The 21,034-nt window shown below is 26.1% G+C and overlaps 2 protein-coding genes across 2 annotated transcripts; both read right to left on the bottom strand.

Annotated features, from left to right (window-relative positions):
• Positions 1-4,728: 4,728 nt before the first annotated feature.
• Positions 4,729-7,574, bottom strand: LOC112789575 (WRKY transcription factor 6). The gene is made up of 5 exons (XM_025831529.3): positions 7,121-7,574; positions 6,965-7,042; positions 6,482-6,889; positions 6,103-6,216; positions 4,729-5,717 (listed from the first exon to the last, which is right to left on the bottom strand). The coding sequence occupies exons 1-5, from the start codon at positions 7,439-7,441 to the stop codon at positions 5,061-5,063; spliced, it is 1,578 nt and encodes a 525-aa protein (XP_025687314.1). The 5' UTR covers positions 7,442-7,574; the 3' UTR covers positions 4,729-5,060.
• Positions 7,575-14,807: 7,233 nt separating this feature from the next.
• Positions 14,808-18,134, bottom strand: LOC112789574 (uncharacterized). The gene is made up of 5 exons (XM_025831528.2): positions 17,861-18,134; positions 17,509-17,651; positions 17,268-17,397; positions 16,219-16,410; positions 14,808-15,213 (listed from the first exon to the last, which is right to left on the bottom strand). The coding sequence occupies exons 1-5, from the start codon at positions 18,005-18,007 to the stop codon at positions 15,004-15,006; spliced, it is 822 nt and encodes a 273-aa protein (XP_025687313.1). The 5' UTR covers positions 18,008-18,134; the 3' UTR covers positions 14,808-15,003.
• Positions 18,135-21,034: the final 2,900 nt, after the last annotated feature.

Below are 21,034 nucleotides of genomic sequence, written 5' to 3'. Positions count from 1 at the left end.
AATTAGTAAAAAACTAGAACTCAAAACAGTAAACAAAATAATATTATTGAGAGTACTTATAAAAAATACTAAAATATATTATTTTATATGTTATTTTTATTTTAATAAATAAATATTAATTTTTATTTTAAAAAATTGTCTATTTTTATATATTATTTTTAATTTAATAAATAAATATTAATTTTATTATAATAATAAAAAATTATAACATACTAAAATAGAATATTATAAAAAATATTATATAAAAAATATACTAAAAGAAGTATAAAAAGATTAAATATATTAAAAAAATAATATTATAATTTAACATTATATTTTTTTAGTAATTAACTAATTATCTATCTAAAAGTGATTTTAACTAATATTATTCAAATAATATTTATTTTATAAAAATCAATTTTAGTATAGAATTATCAAATATAAATCATATTGTCACAGACTCACTTCTACCCAAAATTAATTCTACAAAATCACCTTCATTTAAACTCTATTTTAACAAAAGCTGATTCAAATACGTACTAAATTATCTTCTAACGACTTTTAATTATTAATTTTTTCTAAAATTTAGTGTACATAAATTTCTACTATATATAAATATATAATAATTAATTTAGTGGTTTATTTTTATATATATAGTATTTTTATTTAAAAAAATTCTTTTAAAATGAGAAGAATTATAAAATGTAAAGTAAGTAATTAATTATGGTTAAATTTATAATTTTTATCATATATGAATCAAATTATCTTAATTTAAAAATAATTAATTTTTACTTTTTTATTTATCTAATTTTTGAGAATATGGGTTTATATTACAATATTTTTAGGTGGGCTGTGGGTGCAGGCCATCTGGCCAAATCCAACAAAAAAACCCATCAAAACCCTTTTTTAACCAAAAAAAACCGAACACAATATACCGATTCACAATTATATTTAATGTTGGGTCAAATCTATCCCGGAGCAATCTATACCCTACATCAAAAATCTTTTGTGTACGTGCTTTAAGGATATTATACTTTCTCCATCAAAAACATTCTAAACGCAAAATAAAATATTTATACTTTTGAAAAATATAAACATTTCTTCAAAAAATTTTATCAAATTAAACTTATATCTCATCGGTGTATGCTTATATTAATTAAATCCACTAAATAAGTAAGAACAACAACTTGATGTTTATATTAAAATCTTCACTTATTTACCCAAATAATAATAATAATAATAACAAAAACAACAACCGCAAAACCTTCACCTCATATTTTTGGGATGAATTATTCAACTTTTTTTCCAAAGGAAAGTATCTTTTCATATCCTAGTAGAAGATGGAGATAATCAAGAAAGAGGGAAATCCAAGTAGTAGTTGATGTAGAAATTTTGAGATGGGATCCAAAATAAGTAGCATGGAGATTTAGAAGTATTTAGAGAAAACACAAACAGACAAAATTAAACATGACACTTTCTTTCTGAGTATGTCTTCCTTTTCTCTCACAAAATCACAGTAACCATACGCGTCAAAGTTGTGACATATCTTCATCAACTACTCAACTTCAGACCCTTTTCTTTCTTTCTTTCTTTATTTTCTTTTTCCTCATTGCCACTATGTACACACAACTGCCTCCGTGCTATCTCCCTTCTTTAATCTTCTTTCTTTGTTCTTTTCTCTTCTGGATTATCTTTCTATTAGCATAACAAAATTATAAAGGAAATCAATAAAATTAATTAAAATGGTTATAAAATGATATTAGTGTGGATGTCATCATGGAGCATTATCATGCATAATAGAATATAGAGTATTATTATACATAATGAAATATATGGAACATTATCAATTAATAAAACATAAATTTTCATAATATATTTCTATTAATTAATAAGTGAATTAGGTAAATAATATTCTAATATTATTTAATTCAAAATCTTCGTCTATAAATATATTCTAAAAAAATTATAAATTTATATTATTCTAACTCTTGTGTTAAATTATTGTGTATTATTTTTGTGTAATAGAAAATTTATTCTCATAAATTATCAAGTATTATTTATAAGAATATCATCAAGAACACTTCTATATTCTCATATATAAATCTCTATTCTTATTTATCTATTTTTATCATATTTTTACCACAAAAATCATATATATAATAAAAAATTTAACTGAAAAGTTAATTTGTTTTAACAAATATAAATTAATTCTTTTAATTTTAAATTCTAAATTCTAATAAATCTTAAATTTTAAATTTTAAATTTTAAATTTTATATCATAAATTCTACCTCTAAATTTTAAATTCTCTAAAATAAAAAATTTAAAAAATAATTTTACAATAGAAATTGATTGATATTAGCACGTTATAATTGGTTCTAGTTAATTTTTCATAATAAAATAAGAAAAATACTACTTATACAACAAAATTCAGTCTTTGATTAGCCTCTAATATTATTTAATTATTTTTTAATTAAAACATATTTTTATTTTTTAAATACACATTTATAGTTAAGATTAATTTAAATTTTAAAAACTAAAATTTCTCTAACTTCCTACCCACTTCATAGTTATTTATTGTCTCTTTTTTTTACGTTCCTTCTCTCTCTGTAACATGATTTTCTTTCTTCTATCTCATTCTCCACTTCTTTCTTGTAGTGGCCGTAATTTCTTTTTCAATTGTAACACATCTAAAATTATTAATTTATACAGAAAATATTTTTGAAACACATTCAAAATCATAAATTTAAAATTTAAATTTAAACATTAAAAAACAACTATAACACATCTAAAATTATACAGTGATACACAAAATATTTCTAAAACACATCCAAAATCATAAATAAAAAATTTAAACTCTTGTAGTTGTCGTAACTGCAGATATAACAGTATTGACAATTTGAGGATTGTAATTTTTCAAGTAGTTCTTCGACCTAAACCATTCTCCAATGCAAATTAGGATGTTGTACATGGCATGCAAAATCAATGTGATTGAATAACTAAACAGATACATACATACAGTTAACTATGAATCACTTTCTCTTAAACACATCCAAAATATCTGATGTCCACTTCCGACGAAGAAGGATTAGCGACACTGATGAGAACTAACGCGACGAGGAGTAGGACGAAACGAAGCTGCGGACTGAGCAGCAAGGAGGAATGTGATGCCAAGAACGAGTGAGGTGGACGACGGCATTGCAGAGAAATGGCGAATCGGAAGAATTTATGATAGAATTTTTAATCGGAAGAACGGCGCTGGGGATGACTCGGCAGCACCGAGGAAGACAGAGGCGCAGATGAATAATCACACGGACGAATTAAAATCTTTAATTTTACTGAATTTATATTTTTGGAAGTGTATTTAAATGATAATTTGTTAATAATTAAAAATAATAAAACTGAAACAGAAATTTTAAATTTTAAATTTTAGTTTTATTTAGTTTGTATTTTAGATGTGTATTCAATTTTAAAAAGATACTAAATCTATTTAAATGTGTTTATTTTATTTTATTTTTTGAGAAAATTCTACCCCCTCCCCCTACGAGATGCTAAAATGACACTCCCTCCCTTCTATTTTATAAATGTACATTCTCATCCCTTCTAACTTTTAAAAAAGAGAAAAATATTCTACTCCCCTCCCTTGTGAGATGCTAAAATGACATTCTCCTCTCCTTTATTTTATAAATATACATTTCCTCCCTTCTAACTTTTAAAAAAACCTCCTCTTTAATCCATTTTAAATTTTTTGTGTTAACGAATGTTAACTTTATCCATTTTTTAAGAAAAAATAAATTATTTTTTAAAAAAATCCATTAACAAAAATTTTATTTTTTATCATTAAATTTTGTTTACCAAAATATCCTTTAATAAATTTTTTTTATTAATTAAATTATATTTTAACCAAAATATTTTCAAAAAAATTAATAATTAAATTATTTTTTTCTAAAATACTACTTTTCAATAATTTTTTAATTATTAAATTGTGATTTTACTAAAATTTTTGTTAATAATTATTTTTATAATTACTATAAATTTTTTTATATCAATATATATTATTTTAACATTAAATAAAAAAATCTTACCACTATTAATATGTATAACAATTAATATATATTGATATTAAAAAATAATCTTACTAAAATTTTTTATTTAATGTTAAAATAATATATATAAATATCAAAAAATTAATAATAAAATATAAAAAAATTGTTAATGAAAATTTTGGTAAAATTATAATTTAATAATTAAAAAATTATTGAAGGGTATTTTAGAAAAAGTAATATAATTATTAAATTTTTTTGTTAAAATATAATTTAATCAATAAAAGAATAACTTATTAAAGAATATTTTGATAAGCAAAATTTAATGATAAAATATAAAAGTTTTGTTAATGGGTATTTTTTTAAAAAATAATTTTTTTTCTTAAAAAATGGATAAAGTTAACATTAGTTAACACAAAAAGTTTTAAATGGACTAAAGAAGAGGTTTTTTAAAAGTTAGAAGGGAGAGAGATGTACATTTATAAAATAGAGGGGAGGAGAATGTCATTTTAGCATCTTGTAGGAAAGTGGAGTAAATTTTTTTCTAAATTTTAAATTATTGTAATAAAAGACTGAATGTTTTATGATTTTTAAAGGATATCTAGTTGAATTGATAAAATAATAAACAAGCATCAAAATCCATTAACATATATATAATCACCCTACAATAAATAAATAAACAAAATGGGAAACTAACGAGGTCACTTCTGTGTATGAACTTTTCATTCGATTTGCTATACAAATTTAATTAATTATTTGAGCATACAAACTGAATAAATAATATCGAACCTCTCCTAACCAAATCAAAAATTAAAATTATTTAAGAAAAAAAGATCAGAAAAGAATCTCTGTCTAATTGTCAAATAGTAATATATAGTTTAATCTTTAATGCCCTAAACAAGTTCCTCAATAAATGAGAATAAAAAATAATAAAAAAAACGGTGCGGTCATAAATAACCAACCAAATTAGAATAAAATAAAAAATAAAAAAATCTTTTTAAAAGGGATCAAGTATTAATTATTGGTTCCACCATTGCTAACTAGCTATTGTTGTTGAGTGTGCCATTGCCATTGTCATTGCTATTGCTAATGTTGTTTTGTTGAGTAGGAGCAGCAGCACTAATAAAGGAGCTAAGAGCTGATACCAAAGCAGCAGTGAAGTTTGGATCAGATGCAATTGCAGCACCAACTGTATCAACAAGATTATTACTACTACTACTACTATTACTATGATCTTTATTATTATTATTAGGCATTTGTAGACCACAAAACTTTGATTGGTTATTGCTATTATTATGACTACTATTACCACCAAATATCTGGAAGGGTATTTGTGGAATTGTACTAGGCCTTATTGGGAACTGAAAAGGGTTGTTGTTGTTGTTGGGGGAGTCATCATGAGTAAGGTCCAATGTGATAGTTGGGAATGGTGCTGAAGCTGAGATTGTTGCCATGGTTGAAGTAGCAGCTGATGATGATGATGAAGAAGATGGAAGAAGTGTTGTTGCTAAGAAGTTTGTTGCATTGTTGATTAGGGTGGTGTTGTCATTGGTTGACATTGATGAACCAGAAAGAAGCATTGTTGCGGCTGAGGAAGTTGTTTGCGCCATAGCCATTGCTGCTGGTGGCAAAGGGTGGTTGTGCTTCCCTTCATATGTTGTCACTAACACTGTTCTGTCCTCTGCACACCTTTGCACCTGTTTTTGTTTTATGGTACCAAATATATATTTTTTTATTTAGTATTCATTTATTGTTATGGAATAAAAATAAATGAATACTAAAGTAAGAATTAGACTTTATTATATAGTAATAATAATAATAATAATAAACGTCGTCAAATCACTCTATACATACAAAATAAGTCACATTAATATTTTATTATAAAAATTAAAGAAAGTAAAAACCCTATTAGCTTGATTGTATAAACAATTAGAGCAGGTAATATCTATAAACAATTCATGGATCAGCTCCTAATAAATTGTATCCGAAACTAATCATCCATTTAATTTTTTCTTAGTAACTTTGAACTGACCTAAATAATGCGAAGATAGAGATTATGAGAGATGATATATATATACATACCTGTTTCCTAACTGGACAACCGGAAGCCATGGTGCAACGATAATAAGCTCGAGGGCATGGGTTTCCTTTAGCCATCTTCTGTCCATACTTTCGCCATTGACACCCATCAGTTATCTGACACAATTAACATGTTTTCCATTAGCCTCCAAAAAAGGACAAACACACAAACAGTACTGGTTTATATCATATATTGTTTTTTAATAGAGTTTAATAATTTTAATAAAGGCACTTTTATACTATGTGATCTAATTATGTGATTAATTAATTCATTTCTTTTAGAATAAATTAGATATTTAGGTCTTTAAATAATTTTGTATTAAATTTATTATTTGTATTTTAAAAGATATAAAATAAATAAAAAGAAAGATGAGAAATATACCATAGGTGCCTCTGATCTCGCTCTAACAGAAACTCTAGCTTTCCTCATAGTGGCCTCGTGAGCTTGGTCAAGATTATGTTTTGCTGGACTACTTTTGTTAGCTTCTTCTTCCCTCGTCGGGCTTTCTTCTCTTTTCATTCTCTTCTTCTCTCCATCACCACTACTATTCCCTGATGGTGATTTTGATCTTGATCTTGATGATGAACAATTGTGCGAATTTGTTGCTAAGCCAAGATCCATAAACTGCCTTGGAACCAATACTCTTTCATCATCACTGCTCTTGTTCATCAGATTCATGTGGTGCATCTGAAGCGCACTGTAATGACTGTTTGCCTCATCAATCATCTCCCTTATCCTCTCATTCTCCTCCTTCACTCGCTCTATCTCCGCTTCAATTACACCTACCTCCTATTCAACAAAATTATTTTATTTAATTGAACAGTACTCTAATATCAACAATTTCTTTCATTTCATTTAATTTACCTCAAGTTTAGTTCTTCTGTCTTGCAAATTTACGTGATCGTCCTCCGTAGTGCTGGTAGTGAGAAGATTCAGACCAGTCTATGATTAAAACACATCGTTCATGAGTTAGTTAAAGCAATTTATAATCAAAAGAATGCAATGAGTGGCAGAACTCACGTTCACTTTGAATTCCAAGGAATGACGATGATTGTCATCGTGGTCGGCGGCAGGGAAAGAAGAAGAGGCGATAAGGTTGTCGTCGTTGTGAGTGACGAAGAAGTCTAACTCTTGTCTCGTGTTGTGGTGATGATCGTGATTCGAAGAACAAGAACTAATAAGGTTGACTTGTTGAAAAGAGGCGGTTTCATGATCCGTGTTGAGGTTCATATTCCACTTGTGTTCAGGAAAAGAGTTGAGAATAACAGGGCTATTACTGCGAAGGAAGAACCTCCGGATCGGATCGGAGGAATCCATGGAGAGTCCAGCATCTCCTCCCATGGCGAGAAAGAGAGAGAGAGAGAGAGGAAGAGTGTGTATGCAATGTTTGTGTTTATAGAGAGTAAATGAGACAATGGACTCGGCATGAAAAGAGGGCAACTAAGACTTAGCTAGCTTGACAAAGATGAATCATGGACCAAAAAAGTGTGCTAGTAAACATGTATATGTATGTGAAGTGTCCTTTATGCCCCTAGCTACCCTTGAATATTTTCAACACAAATCTCTTCTTTCTCTTTTCTCTTTACTCTCCTTTTTCCCATTTTTTTCTCCTTGTTCAAAGGTAAGCTTTTAGTCCTTCAATTTGACATGTAATGTATGAATAATGTGTATCCACGTCTAGCTTTTTTATACATTTATAAATTCACTCTTATTTTGTTGGCCATTATCACAAGTTTTGTTGAGTGTTTTACGTAATCAAGTGTATTTTGATTTGGTCTATGCAGCTTCCTAACACTTTTTTTCTATTTTAGGTGTATGTGACATTCATTTTCTCTCCATATATTATCAAATTAAATATAGAAAATAAATCCGAATCATTTCCATCAGCAGATAATTGAGCCATTACAGCGTTGAATTGAAATGGTCGACTGGTTCAGTTCAGCAATCAAATCTTTTAAGAAATATATACATATGACATATTTATTAATTTATTATATTAACTCTAATTCTTTACTTTCATTTTTAATATTGGTGTAGGGTTGAATGAAGGTGTGGTCGAAATCTTATAACAATAATAATAATAAAACGCATGTTATTATGGAGTTTATAGTTACAGTGATTAGGGTAGTTAGTTAACTTAATAATATTTACAAATATTATTAAAGTTTTTAGTTTTTAATCATATTTGGTAATTTAAAAATAAAAAAAATGTTAAAAAATAAATCGAAAACTTGTTGGATATATATAATTATAAAAACTTCTTTAGAATTTAGAAGCTTCCAAATGATAGATTCTTGTTTCCTAGGGCATCAATTATGCAGCACTTGCATTGTTTTCATAGGATATAAGATACCAATATATATATATATATTAATGTTATCCTACCCATTCTAAAATAATATGTAAGCTATCCTCTCTCATGTGTCATATTTAAATGTTTATTTATTTTAAATTTTTAGTAAAATTTATTGGATGACTAATTTATTTAATAAAATAAAAAAATAAGAAATTGATTTCGAGTCATTAAAATTTGTTAGAAATTTAATAAAATATTTGAAAAATAATGTTATATATTACTCTTTTATTTTTCACACAAAATCCCTAATTTCTAATAAAAATTCAGACCTTCATAAAAAATAATTGTAAACTAGTTATATTAATTTTTAAAAAACAAGATGTAAAGTGTTTTAATTTTTTCCTTTTTTTTCGTATAATTCGAAACCAAATTGTATAGAATAAAATTTCAAATTTAAAAATCTATTTGACACGATAGATTTTTTAAATTGAAAATTTTTAATACTAATTTTTTTGGTGACTATTTTTAATTCTAATTTGTGTTTTTATTTTTAATTTGTCACATCAATATTTTAGTTTAAAATTTAGTTAATATAAGAAAATTTTTAAATTAATATTTTAATAAACATATAACAAATGCATTAAAATAAACATTAAATTAGAATGTGACTCATCAAATAAGGTAACTTACATGTTACTTTAAAGAGAATAAGGTAGCATTCACTATATATATATATAAATTAGTTATACGTAAAATTTTTTTAATAGATCTAATATTAATAGATAATTTAGATATATATAAAAATATTATATTAATAATATTTTTATAGTTTAAATATAAATACGGTACTTCAAGAGTACTCTCATGTATAATTTTATTAGGATAAAAAATTTTGTATTCTAATTTATTAAGTTCGTAAATTATGTTTTTTAAGATAGAAAATATTTGATATAATTTTATATAAAAAATTATATATATATATATATGTATATATATTTATAACTAATAAAAAAACAGGTTGAATTTTCTATCTTTAATTATTGGTATTTCCTTGACCTAATTGTATAATTTTTCTAAAGAATTAAAATGTCAATTTTTTTTCAAATAATTGAAACTAAGCATTTATTTTTCTCCAATGATATACCATACACACTTTAAGCTGGTCAAATTCCTTTGTTTACACTATAAATAAATAATTTTACTTTATTCTATAATTTAACTAAATAAAAAGAGATTGATACCTTTTGATAAGTCACCACCGCCGCTATTATTATTGGCCAGCACCTCAGTCTTCTAAATGAGCGAATGAATGGACATTTTTATTATTATTTTAATATGTTAAGAATTAATTTATTGTGAGGTTAAATTTTATTTAAGAATTTATTATTATTTAATAAATTATTAAAAAATATAAAATTTAAATTATTAATATTTATTTAAATAAAAAAATAAATTAATTATTTAATAAAATTAATTATAAATAATGGACGGTTCTGACATAATCCAGCCACTTTGTAGGTCCTATGACCTTCCCAACAGTTGACTTCTGGGGTTTTGGGTCTTTGACACTTTGATTGCAAACCCTGTCTCCTGCTTGAACAAGATGATGGTTTCACTATGTTGAACCAAATTTATATTTATAGCATAATAATATTATATTATTAATAAATATTATCATTTTAAATTAGTATTTAATCAATAATAATTTATATTTATATTTATAAAAATTTATATATATAAAATACATTATTTATATTTATATTTATTAGATTTTATACATATAAATTAATATAATTTATATTTTTATTTATCAAAATTTGTATATATAAATTAATAAAATTTGTCACCAAAAAAAATTAATAAAATTTATTTATTAGAACTAATTTAATATTTATACTTCGACTAACTTTTAAAATTTTATAATTTATGTATAAATATATATATATATATATTGTTTAACTTATTTTTAAATTTTAATTTATATTTTATATTTTAATATATATTTTATATAAATAATTATATTTTAGCACATGTTTTATATAAATAATTAATTTAGTTTAACATGATTGTTTGAATACGTGTAACATACAATAATTTGTCAAAAGACTTATATTTGCATATAGTTATATATTCAATATTCAAATCCTAAGATTTCTGATAAAATTAGCACTACCTATGTTAGTTGTGTTATGTTTATTGGTAAAAGTTTTGTCAGACTGATATTTATTTTTGCGTAAATAAAGGATTCAAAATTCTTATAGTTTCATATTAATGATGTGTTCAAATCCAATACTTCTTATTAAATTACAATGATGTTTGAAAAATAATAGAAAGTCAGTTTAAATAGCTTAAATTAAAATTAATAAATATTAAATAAAATAATTTTAGTATTTATTTGAATATTATTAAGTTGATAAAAAATTTAATAAAAAATATATTTTTTATTTTTTAACATATTTATAAATTTTTAATAATAAAACTAAAAATACTAGAAAAAATAAAAAATAATTTTTTAAAAGATATTTTTTTACATAGTAACTAAATAAAAAAATATTTTTATATTATTGTACCCAAACATAATTAATAAATAAAAAAAAATTTGTATGAGATATTCAACATAAAATTAGTTTTGTTTTTCTAAAATATTTTTTAAAAAAATAACTCAAAAAAATTGTTTTTTTCAAAACTCACTCAAAAAAATTATTAGACTATTTGATCTAATTTTTTATTATCTTTCTAATATTATCGATTAAATGAATAGTTTTTATTAATTGAAGTGCATATGTAATATACTAATATTGGTCAAATTTTGTTGCACTGATAAACAAAATTCTTCCTTGTAAATCAAGATACGCACCATCTGTTATAACGGCAGTAACATTTCCTTCTTTTTCTTTTTCTTTTTCTTTTTTTTTTTTTCCTTCGTGATTTGCTGTAATCGTGGTGTTCAAGCAAATTTTTATTCTCTCTACTTTCTTGTGTTTTCTGTTCTGCTTTGACCGTCTTTCTGTTTTCTTCTTTACTCCATTCCCCGCTCTTCGCAGATTAAGTATCTAATAAACAAATCACAGACCACAAAAACTTTACAACCCCAATCTATCATCCATATATATTTCTCATTTTGTTAGGGAAAAGAAGAATATTTCTACTTTTTTTTATTAAAAAAGAATTCTGATTTTGATAATTAATCAGCGAGTTTCAGGACATTTATTGTTAATATATAAGAAGAAAAATGAAACTATTTTTTGCTAAATTGGATCAATTTGTTAAAAATAGAAGATTCGTGAAGAGATTTGTTTTGTTTCTAGGATACATAATAAGTCGTGGCGCTAATTTTTTTAGAAATAGAGAAAAAATGAAGTGTAATTGAGTATCATAGTTAATTGGTATATTTTTTTTATATAAATTTAAAATTTTTTATTTTAATTTATATAATAAATCGGATCTTTAGATTTGATAATTCAGAGGGTCAAATTTTCATAGTGCATAAATTAGATAGTCCTATTTATAGTGAGATAATGTTTTTTAGCTTTCAAACAAATGGGACTTTTCAACACTAACATGCAAATCTGACCTTCAGATTTGTATTTTTTAAAAATTATATATATTAAAAATCATAAATTTGACTCTTAAATTTGTGACATTAAAAAAAATTTAAATACACAAATCTGATTTTTAAATTTGTGATCATCCATACAAAAAAAAATATACATCAATTCTTCATATTATTTAAAAATACCAATCTCAATAATAAAAATAAAAAGTGAAGTCTTAGCTGGTTGAGTAAATTCATTTAAATTAATTGTATTATTAATAACCATAAAACATTTTTGTTTTAAGTTAAAGAAAATATTCATTATATTCATCAACTTGATGTTGAGATCTTCCATTCATCTTTTCATTCATCAGTAGATGACGATGACGATGATGAAGATAATAAATGTAAATCAATGGATGTATTATTGGTTGAATTGTTTGATTCAATAATAATTGAATAAATATGTAAAATTATAATAAAAATAAAAATTTAGAGAATAAAATAAAACAAAATAAAATAATGTAAATCATAATTTACAATTTAAAATTTTCTAAAATCATAATGAAAAAATTTAAAAGATATAGAATAATAAATATATACATAACATAGTAGAAAATTAAAAATTTTCAATAAAATATGTTTTAATTTGTTTTCTTTCAATAATAAAGTACTTACTATTATCCAAACAAGGAAATAAAAAATTAAAGTGATTTGTGATAAGATGTAGAATAATTGAAATTTTTATTATAAATTAATTGAATATGAATTAATATTATTATTGAAAAGGTAAAAATACAATTGTTTTGTCAGCTGAGTGGTTATCCAACTCTCAAGGCATTGCTAGTTCTGATGTCCTTGGCTTGATTCTCACCATGACACCATGTGCAAATTTTAGATTATATATATATATATATATATATATATATATATAATGTTACATTTTTTTTTTCATTCATTTAAAACTGCTCATTACATCATAAACCATTAAAAGAATGCATGTGTTGTATACCCGTCCAATATAATACTTTTTTTATATACTTTTGTAATGGAGAAAGAATCAAAGAAAGAAGGTACACATTGTGGGAAATCTTAAAGTAGCTTGTATGATGTTTTGATCTGCATGGAAAGTTGTAGGTCTATAGAAGAAAAAACGTGATTCAATTAATCAGTCATGTTCCTTTTTCTACTTTATTAGTCACTGGAGTTTAGAAGAAGCTAGCCACTTCTTGCCGTATTAACTCCTTATATCTATAGCTATAATATTAATTAATTAACTGTTATATCATTTAGGTCTTCGTTGATTTCTACAGAATAATAATTTCTTTCGACATAATCATGCTTTCTATTTTCCTGCTATATAACAAGCTAAGCATAATCATGACTTCGTTGATCTCTTTTTGGAGATATCATGTATTCATGCTCTTTTAGTTAGTTGTACTAACTTCATTTCGAATCTCTAACCTATCTATCCCGGCACATTGATTATGTGTGTATATCATATCTGACACTGGATTTCAAATATAGAAAGTAATCAAGTTTATATACATGACATGTTCTAAAATATTTAAGGGTATGTAAGTTATAACCTAACCCACCGTGTATATCACTTTCAGACCTACTAAATTTATGTTTAGCTTTTTTACTTATATAAACTTAAAAATTTAACTAATTATCTCTACCCTAAATCCAATATTATTCATATTTATGTCTAATTTTTAACTCACAATGCGTTTTAGCTTTTTAATTAGTATAAAGTAAATTGGATTGAAATCTCGAAATATAATGTTTTTCAGGAAATACGCATATCTTGAGACGCTGCTGCAGAGTTGAAAAACATCATTTTTAATCATTTTTATAATATGATACCATTAATTACACGTGTTTAATACCTTCTCTCGTTGTTCAAACACTAATTGAACTTGCCATCCTAAAACCTTTAACAAAAAAGCTTGGCATTACTTTATTCCAATAAAATAATGTATAAAATAAGAATTTTACTAATAAGCGTTTTAAAGAATTTTATAGAAAATGTTTTTTTATGCACTTATTATTATTGAAAAACTTTTGTATTCTTGATTAGGTGTCGGACAAGAAAAAAAAATTGGAAACTTGGAAAATGGTTTAACAATGTTTGACATTTATTCAATTATATGGTCTATTAGCTAATTTTGAATGTCATGAAGCACCTATTTGCAAAAAATAAAAGTTATGCCGGGGGACTCTCTGCAATATATTACACATCCTCATGGAATGCTTTGCCTACTAACTAATTCAAGCTTGTATGGGTTTATCAATTCCTTTGGTGGTGGTGCAACAGAGAAGACAAGACAGGACTAACCAATCTGCCATTCTGCCACAATGAGCCACCAAATACAAGTCTACCTCCAAAATTTTCGGTTCAAACTTTAAATCCTAAATACTAAATAGTAAATACTAATCTCCAGTACGGAAAGTACAAAATTCGTTCTATAATTTAATTTGGTCTTATGTACATATAGTTGACTAATTTAATAGTATGTTAAAAGGCTTACTTGATAATTTGAAAATCTACATAGTACAAATGATATTTTATTAGAGCGAAACCATGAACGCATCAATGTATAATTGTATATTCCATGTTTACTCTCCAAATAAAATTTTACATTCTCAAAATCTTTGGAACTCGGGACAAGAAATTCTATGAAAATTCGAGGAAAACAGCTACCATCTAATTTAAGAAATGACAACGATTTTCATTTTATATTTGTTTTTAATTTTTTTAAAAGTGTCTTTTCAATTAATTCAATGACTATTAATCACTATGTCCAACCCAACCACATTATGATCAAATAGAATTTATCTTAGTCAAAGAAACACATATTTTACGCATTAACTAACTACAAGAAAACCACAACCATTTTATGATTATTCCTAAGCCAAACTTCACAACAGATGCATCCACTCATATCAGGAAACACCCCACAAGAGTAACAAGTATCATAGTCACTCACTCACAAGAATAACAACCATTTTATATTCCTTACTATAATTACTAGAGATAGTATAGCATTGTAACATAAGAAGCTGAATTCAGCTTGACAAGTACCTAGTCATCCACGACTCAAAGCGAGACCAGGCCAACTGAACTGCACCTTCATCTTGATCAGGCAACCCCATGCTCTTCCTCCTCTCAACTCCTTCCGGTGACCTGTTCATGAAAGCATGGCTGTTTCCGGGGTATATGTGTACCTCGTGTGGAACTCCAGATGCTTTCAGCTTCTCCTCCAAGGCCTTGGCAGCCTGAGTAGACACAAACAATGCAAAAACAATAAATTGAACAACTTTACCCTGTTACATCAAGTGTCCTATCCCATCTCCCCTTCCTCACATAAACTATTTTAGGTGGATGAAACAACTTCGCTGGCAATTAAATACTGGAAAATACTTGAAAATGCACTGTGCATTGGTGACAAACAGCAGAAATGATTCAACGGTTAGTTACGGAGATTTTTTTTTTTTACATTGTCTACCAATAATTTGTTTCCCTTTGTTTGGTTTGGGGGGTAAAAATGGAGTGGAAATTTTCAGGAATGAGCTCCATGAGTAATTTTACTATCAAAATCATCTATAAAAAGTTTAATGCCATTTTTACCTGGCCCAAATAAACGTGAGGTAAAACGTACATGGAATGGTCCAGTTTGACCCATAGACTTCTCAAATTTTTCTTTCAGTTGATGTTTTCAAGTGTAATATTTTACAATTAACATCTTCTCTCACGTGTTTTCTCTTGACAACATCAATTGAAAGAAAAAATAGAGAGAATCCATTTCCATAACAATTTGGTCCTTTTGGGGGAAATTTTACTCACATAAAAAGAATGTTGACCATGTAATCACTTGATGCACCAAGTGAAAATGAAAATACAGTTTACTCACGTAAAAAGAATGTTGACCATGTAATCACTTGATGCACCAAGTGAATATGAAAATACAGGATTATAATTTATTTTTGTTTCTCTTACTATTGTTCTCATTGAAAATAAGATAGAATTTTCAAACACTGGGCAAATGAATGAGAGAGAGAAAAAACTAGTGACCCTTCCACTATTATCCCTTTTTTTCCTTACTTCCCTACCAAGGTCTGAGAAAGCATACAATGATTCACTTCTCATCGGAGAAAAGTAATTTAAACAAAAGTGAAGATTGCTCTTAATGGAAACACTTGGTAGTCAAAATATGAATAATCTGAGTACCATGCAAGTGATTAAAAAGAGCAGAAATTTGTATTGTAGACACATTCTCATACCGTGACATCTGAGAAGCCAACAAAATTGTCAAGCTCTCCGAAGTGAGCCTGAATAGGAGCCTTGGCTTTTGCAGGATCTGCAAGATCAGAAGAAGGAACTCCATAGAAAGCTACAACGGCATCAACCCCTGGAACCAACACAGAGCTGGCAATTGAGAGAGCACCCCCCATACAGTATCCGGTCACACCAACCTGTTGTGGGAAAAGATAAATTCACATTCTCTTGGTCCATTATTTATTCATAATTTAAGGAAAATGATATTGAATTTTTTTTATTTGGCAGTTAACTGTTACTACTTCAATGACAACCAAATATTTTATCACTAGTTTGAATTAGCTACATAAATCAAATGACAAACGTCTTTCAAACTATCAACGAACATCTATTTCTATAAATATCAGGACAGTACAACATAAGAGGTCTTTTAAAGAAGTACTTTTATTTAAAAAAAAAGCAAATTATTTGCTTTTTCTAAAAGCTAACAATACCTTGTTTTAAAAATAAAACAGAAGCAAAAGACGTTTTTAATACTTGAAAACTCTTTTTAAAAAGCCTATCCAAATGTAAAATAAATTCTGTTAAAAAAAAACTTTTTTAAAAAAATAAAAAACATAAGTACCTTTCTCAAAAGTCAATCCAAACTGACCCATAATCTACACCTAATAAGATGAATCCATTATCAAGGTCACAATATGAACATTTCTTCAAATAAAAATGAAACAAAGATGATCCCCAAGGAACATATGTCTTCATTGGCTAACCATTTATGACTCATTATATTTAAATTAAAAAAAAGAACTAGAAGTAACCAACATGGAGGTATCATTAGTAAATTGCAATTTTGAGCAGCAACCAGCATTCAGTGCTACACATCCTAAGTAAAAGATTCAAACTAATTTACTTCAAATCATAAAGCTAAGGCTAATTTATGCTTTTGTAGGTTCAAGTCAACTAGGGAATGATCATAAAATTACAAAATTCAAAAACTAGTGAAGAAATCAACATATCCATCAAGGATCATCTTCACAACAAATTAACGGTAACAAACCTTGTTTGAACCATTTGCTTTAAGCCAGTTAACCGAGGCCTCTATATCCTTTACAGCGCCCTGCCAATCGAGCCCATCCATCAAATGCTGGGCTTCCGCGACATCAAGACCAACCTTTCCTCTATACAGACTGGAACAATGGAAGCAATTTCAATTTTCATCACTCATCATCAGTTATCCAATTGAAGATTATAGTATCATATAACGGATAAAGAATTCAGATCAGCAAATCTTATCTTACTCTGGAATAAGAGCTTTAAATCCAGGACCTAGCTGAGAAATCTTGACAGCATGATTCTTGATTTCAAAATCCACTCCCCACCACTCCTGAAGAACAACAATTCCAGGAGCATCTTCTTTGCCAACGACGTATGCATCAAATGTCTAATAATTGAAAACAGATACCGCATATTAGGAACCTAGAATTTGCTTAGAACAGGTGCATAGCATACACAGAGTAGTATTGCATTCGAAACCCTAGAATTTGCTTAACACAATTTACAAAGTGGATGTACACAATAAAACAAAGACTCCGAGTCCAGAACTGAAAACCTGGAAAATGAATGGGAAAGGGAGAGGGAAAGAAGACTAACGGTGTTATCCCTTTGGATGGTGATTTTGTTGAAAGAGGGAGTAGAGTGAGCCATTGAGCGAACGGAGAAGCGCGAAGAGAAGGGTGAAACCCTGCGAAATGTAGAGAACAATCTGGAACTAGATGATGCTCTCACAATACCCAGCATTCCTTCCCCACTCACTACACTCAACCACGCAACCCTACTCGCTATACTCTCTCTCTTTTTTTTTTTTTTTTTTTTCTAGAGTCTTCTAAAGTCAACTATACACGGGCAAAAGCAAAACTAAAAATTCAAGTACAATTATTTCGATATAAAATTAATAATCAATAATTATTATATTATTTAATAGGTTTAATTAAATTATTATTTAAAAATTTTGACTATTAATGTTATATAAAAATAATTATATATAGATTTTAACTCTTTTTTTCAACGAAAAAACGAATGTATAAATAATTTTTAATTTAATTTTTAAATAAGTTAAGTATTAAACATAAATTTTTTTAGGTAATAAAATAAAAACTTAAGAAGACAACTAAAATATATTCTTTTTTTGTATATTTATAAAAATAAGTTATGTTTGGAAGATATTAGAACCGTTAAAACGGATTAAATTTTTTGGATTAAATAGTTTAAATGAATTTATCTCTGAAAATGATATGTTTAATAAGTTTAATTCGACCAATAAAGTTAGGGCTGTATAAACGCTCTTGTTTATTTATTTAATTTTTTTTCCGGAATTTATTTGATTTTTTTAAATAATAATAAATTCAATTTCTAGTACAAATTCAATCCAAGTATCATGATCCATCCCTCAACTACAAGTTTATCAATTCAACTAGGTATCTTTTAAAAATTATATAATATTTAATTTTTTATTATAATAATTAAAAAAATAAAATAAACACATTTAAATAAATTTAATGTCTTTTTAAAATTGAGAACACATCTAAAATACAAATTAAATAAAATTAAAAATTAAAATTTATGTTTCTATTTTATTATTTTTAATTATTAACATATTATCATTTAAATACACTTCTAAAAATATAAATTCAGTAAAAATAAAGATTTTAATTCGTCCGTGTGATTATTCGTCCGCGCTGCCGTCTTTCTCGATGCTGCCGCGTCATCCCAGCGTCGTTCTTCCACTTCGTCGTTCCTTTGCAACGCCGTCGTCCACCTCGTTTGTCCTTGGCATCACCTTCCTCCTTGCCGCTCAGTGTTTCGTTCTACTCCTCGTCGCGTTAGTCTTCATAGCGTCGCTAATCCTTCTTCGTCGGAAGTGGACCTCAGGTATTTTGGATGTGTTTAAGAAAAAGTGATTCATAGTTAACCGTATGTATATATCTGTTTAGTTATTTAATCACATTGATTTTGCATGTCATATATAACATCCTAATTTGCATTGGAAAATGATTTAGGTAGAAGAACAACTTAAAGAATCACAATCCTCAAATTGTCAACACTCTTATATCTGTAATTACGGCCACTGCAAGAGTTTAAATTTTTTTATTTATGATTTTGAATGTGTTTTAGAAATATTTTGTGTATTACTTCATAATTTTAGATGTGTTACAATTGTTTTTAATGTTTAAATTTAAATTTTAGATTTATGATTTTAGATGTGTTTCAAAAATATTTTTTGTATAAGTTAATAATTTTATATGTGTTATAATTGAAAAAGAAATTTCGACCACTATAAGAAAGAAGCGGAGAACGGGATAGAAAAATAGAAGAAAGAAGAAAATCGTGTTACAGAGATAAGGAACATAAAAGAAGGAAACAATAACTAATTATGAAGTGAGTAGGAAGTTAGAGAAATTTTAATTTTTAAAATTTAAATTAATTTTAATTATAAATGTGTATCTAAAAAATAGGAATATGTTTTAATTAAAAAATAATTAAATAATATTAAAAGTTAACCAAAATTTAAATTTTGTTGTACAAGTAGTATTTTTCTAAAGTTATAATACAACTCATCATATTACTTATTTATAATCTACTTGTCATAAAAAATAATTTTATATCAATTTTTGTCTCATAAATAATAAATAGAGACTTCAAGTTTATTCTCTTTTCTCTTAAGAGAAATTAAGTTTAATTTTTATTGTATCCACTTAATTGATTAATTAATTAAAATACTTAAAATTAATGTAATTATTATTTTTTTAATAATATTTATTAAAACTTATAAATTTAAAAATAATTTACTATTAAAAAGATATTACTATTCAAAAAAATTAATAACTTCGTAAATAATAATAATACACAATATATAATTTGAGATTAAATTAATTTATAAAATTATTTAATATAAGAAAAATATATAGTTAAATTCTATAGTTGACAATAAGCATTGTGAAATTGGCATATGTGTTCAATCAAGTTCTCTTTCAATTATTAACGCTGCTGCTTATTCTAAAGTTGGACATTTCTTTGGAGTAGTATTGTGCAAAATCTTCCTCTCCCAGTTGAGGTTATGATAACTCATTTTCGACATTATCATACTCTAAGAGTCCGTTTGAAAAGTAGCAAAAGCTAGTTTTTTTTTTTTTTTACTTTTGGATTATAAAAAATTATATTACGCGTGTTTGGTACCATTATTGAGAAACGCTTTTAACTTCCCAAATAAGTTAATTAAAAGCTTTAGAAAAAGTAAAAAAAAAAATATGACTTCTTCCTTCTTATAAGTTATTTTATCATGCCCATTAAAAAAAATTTGACTTCAAAATAAAAGAGATCATTGTGCTACTTTCATTCTTGGCTTTCTAAAAATAGTTTTCTATTTTTGCTAGAAATATTGGTCCTCTACCAATATTTTCATGCAATATTCATCTGCTAGAAGTACTAGTCTTCCACCATTTCATGCAATGTTCCTTCTGCTAGAAGTACTAGTCTTCCACCATTTCATGCAATGTTCCTTCTACTAGAAGTATTGCTCTTCCACCATTTTTTTCTCAATAGGGTCATTCTCTTATTTTGCAATATTTCTCTACTTTTTTATGTATCTCTTTATGTACGAAATATTTGTTTAATTTTTTTTATATATTCTTCTTCAACAAATTCATGAAAGTGGCAAGTCCGGAAGAAAATTTAAAGCTAATTGAAATGAACAAAATACTATTATATTCATGAAAATATGTAAAGAAGATATAGTGACTCGAAATAGACCTAAAATACATTTTAACA

This window comes from Arachis hypogaea, chromosome 3 (genome assembly GCF_003086295.3).
Source record: "Arachis hypogaea cultivar Tifrunner chromosome 3, arahy.Tifrunner.gnm2.J5K5, whole genome shotgun sequence".
Classification (NCBI taxonomy): domain Eukaryota; kingdom Viridiplantae; phylum Streptophyta; class Magnoliopsida; order Fabales; family Fabaceae; genus Arachis; species Arachis hypogaea.
This window is presented reverse-complemented; position numbering and strand designations above follow the sequence as displayed.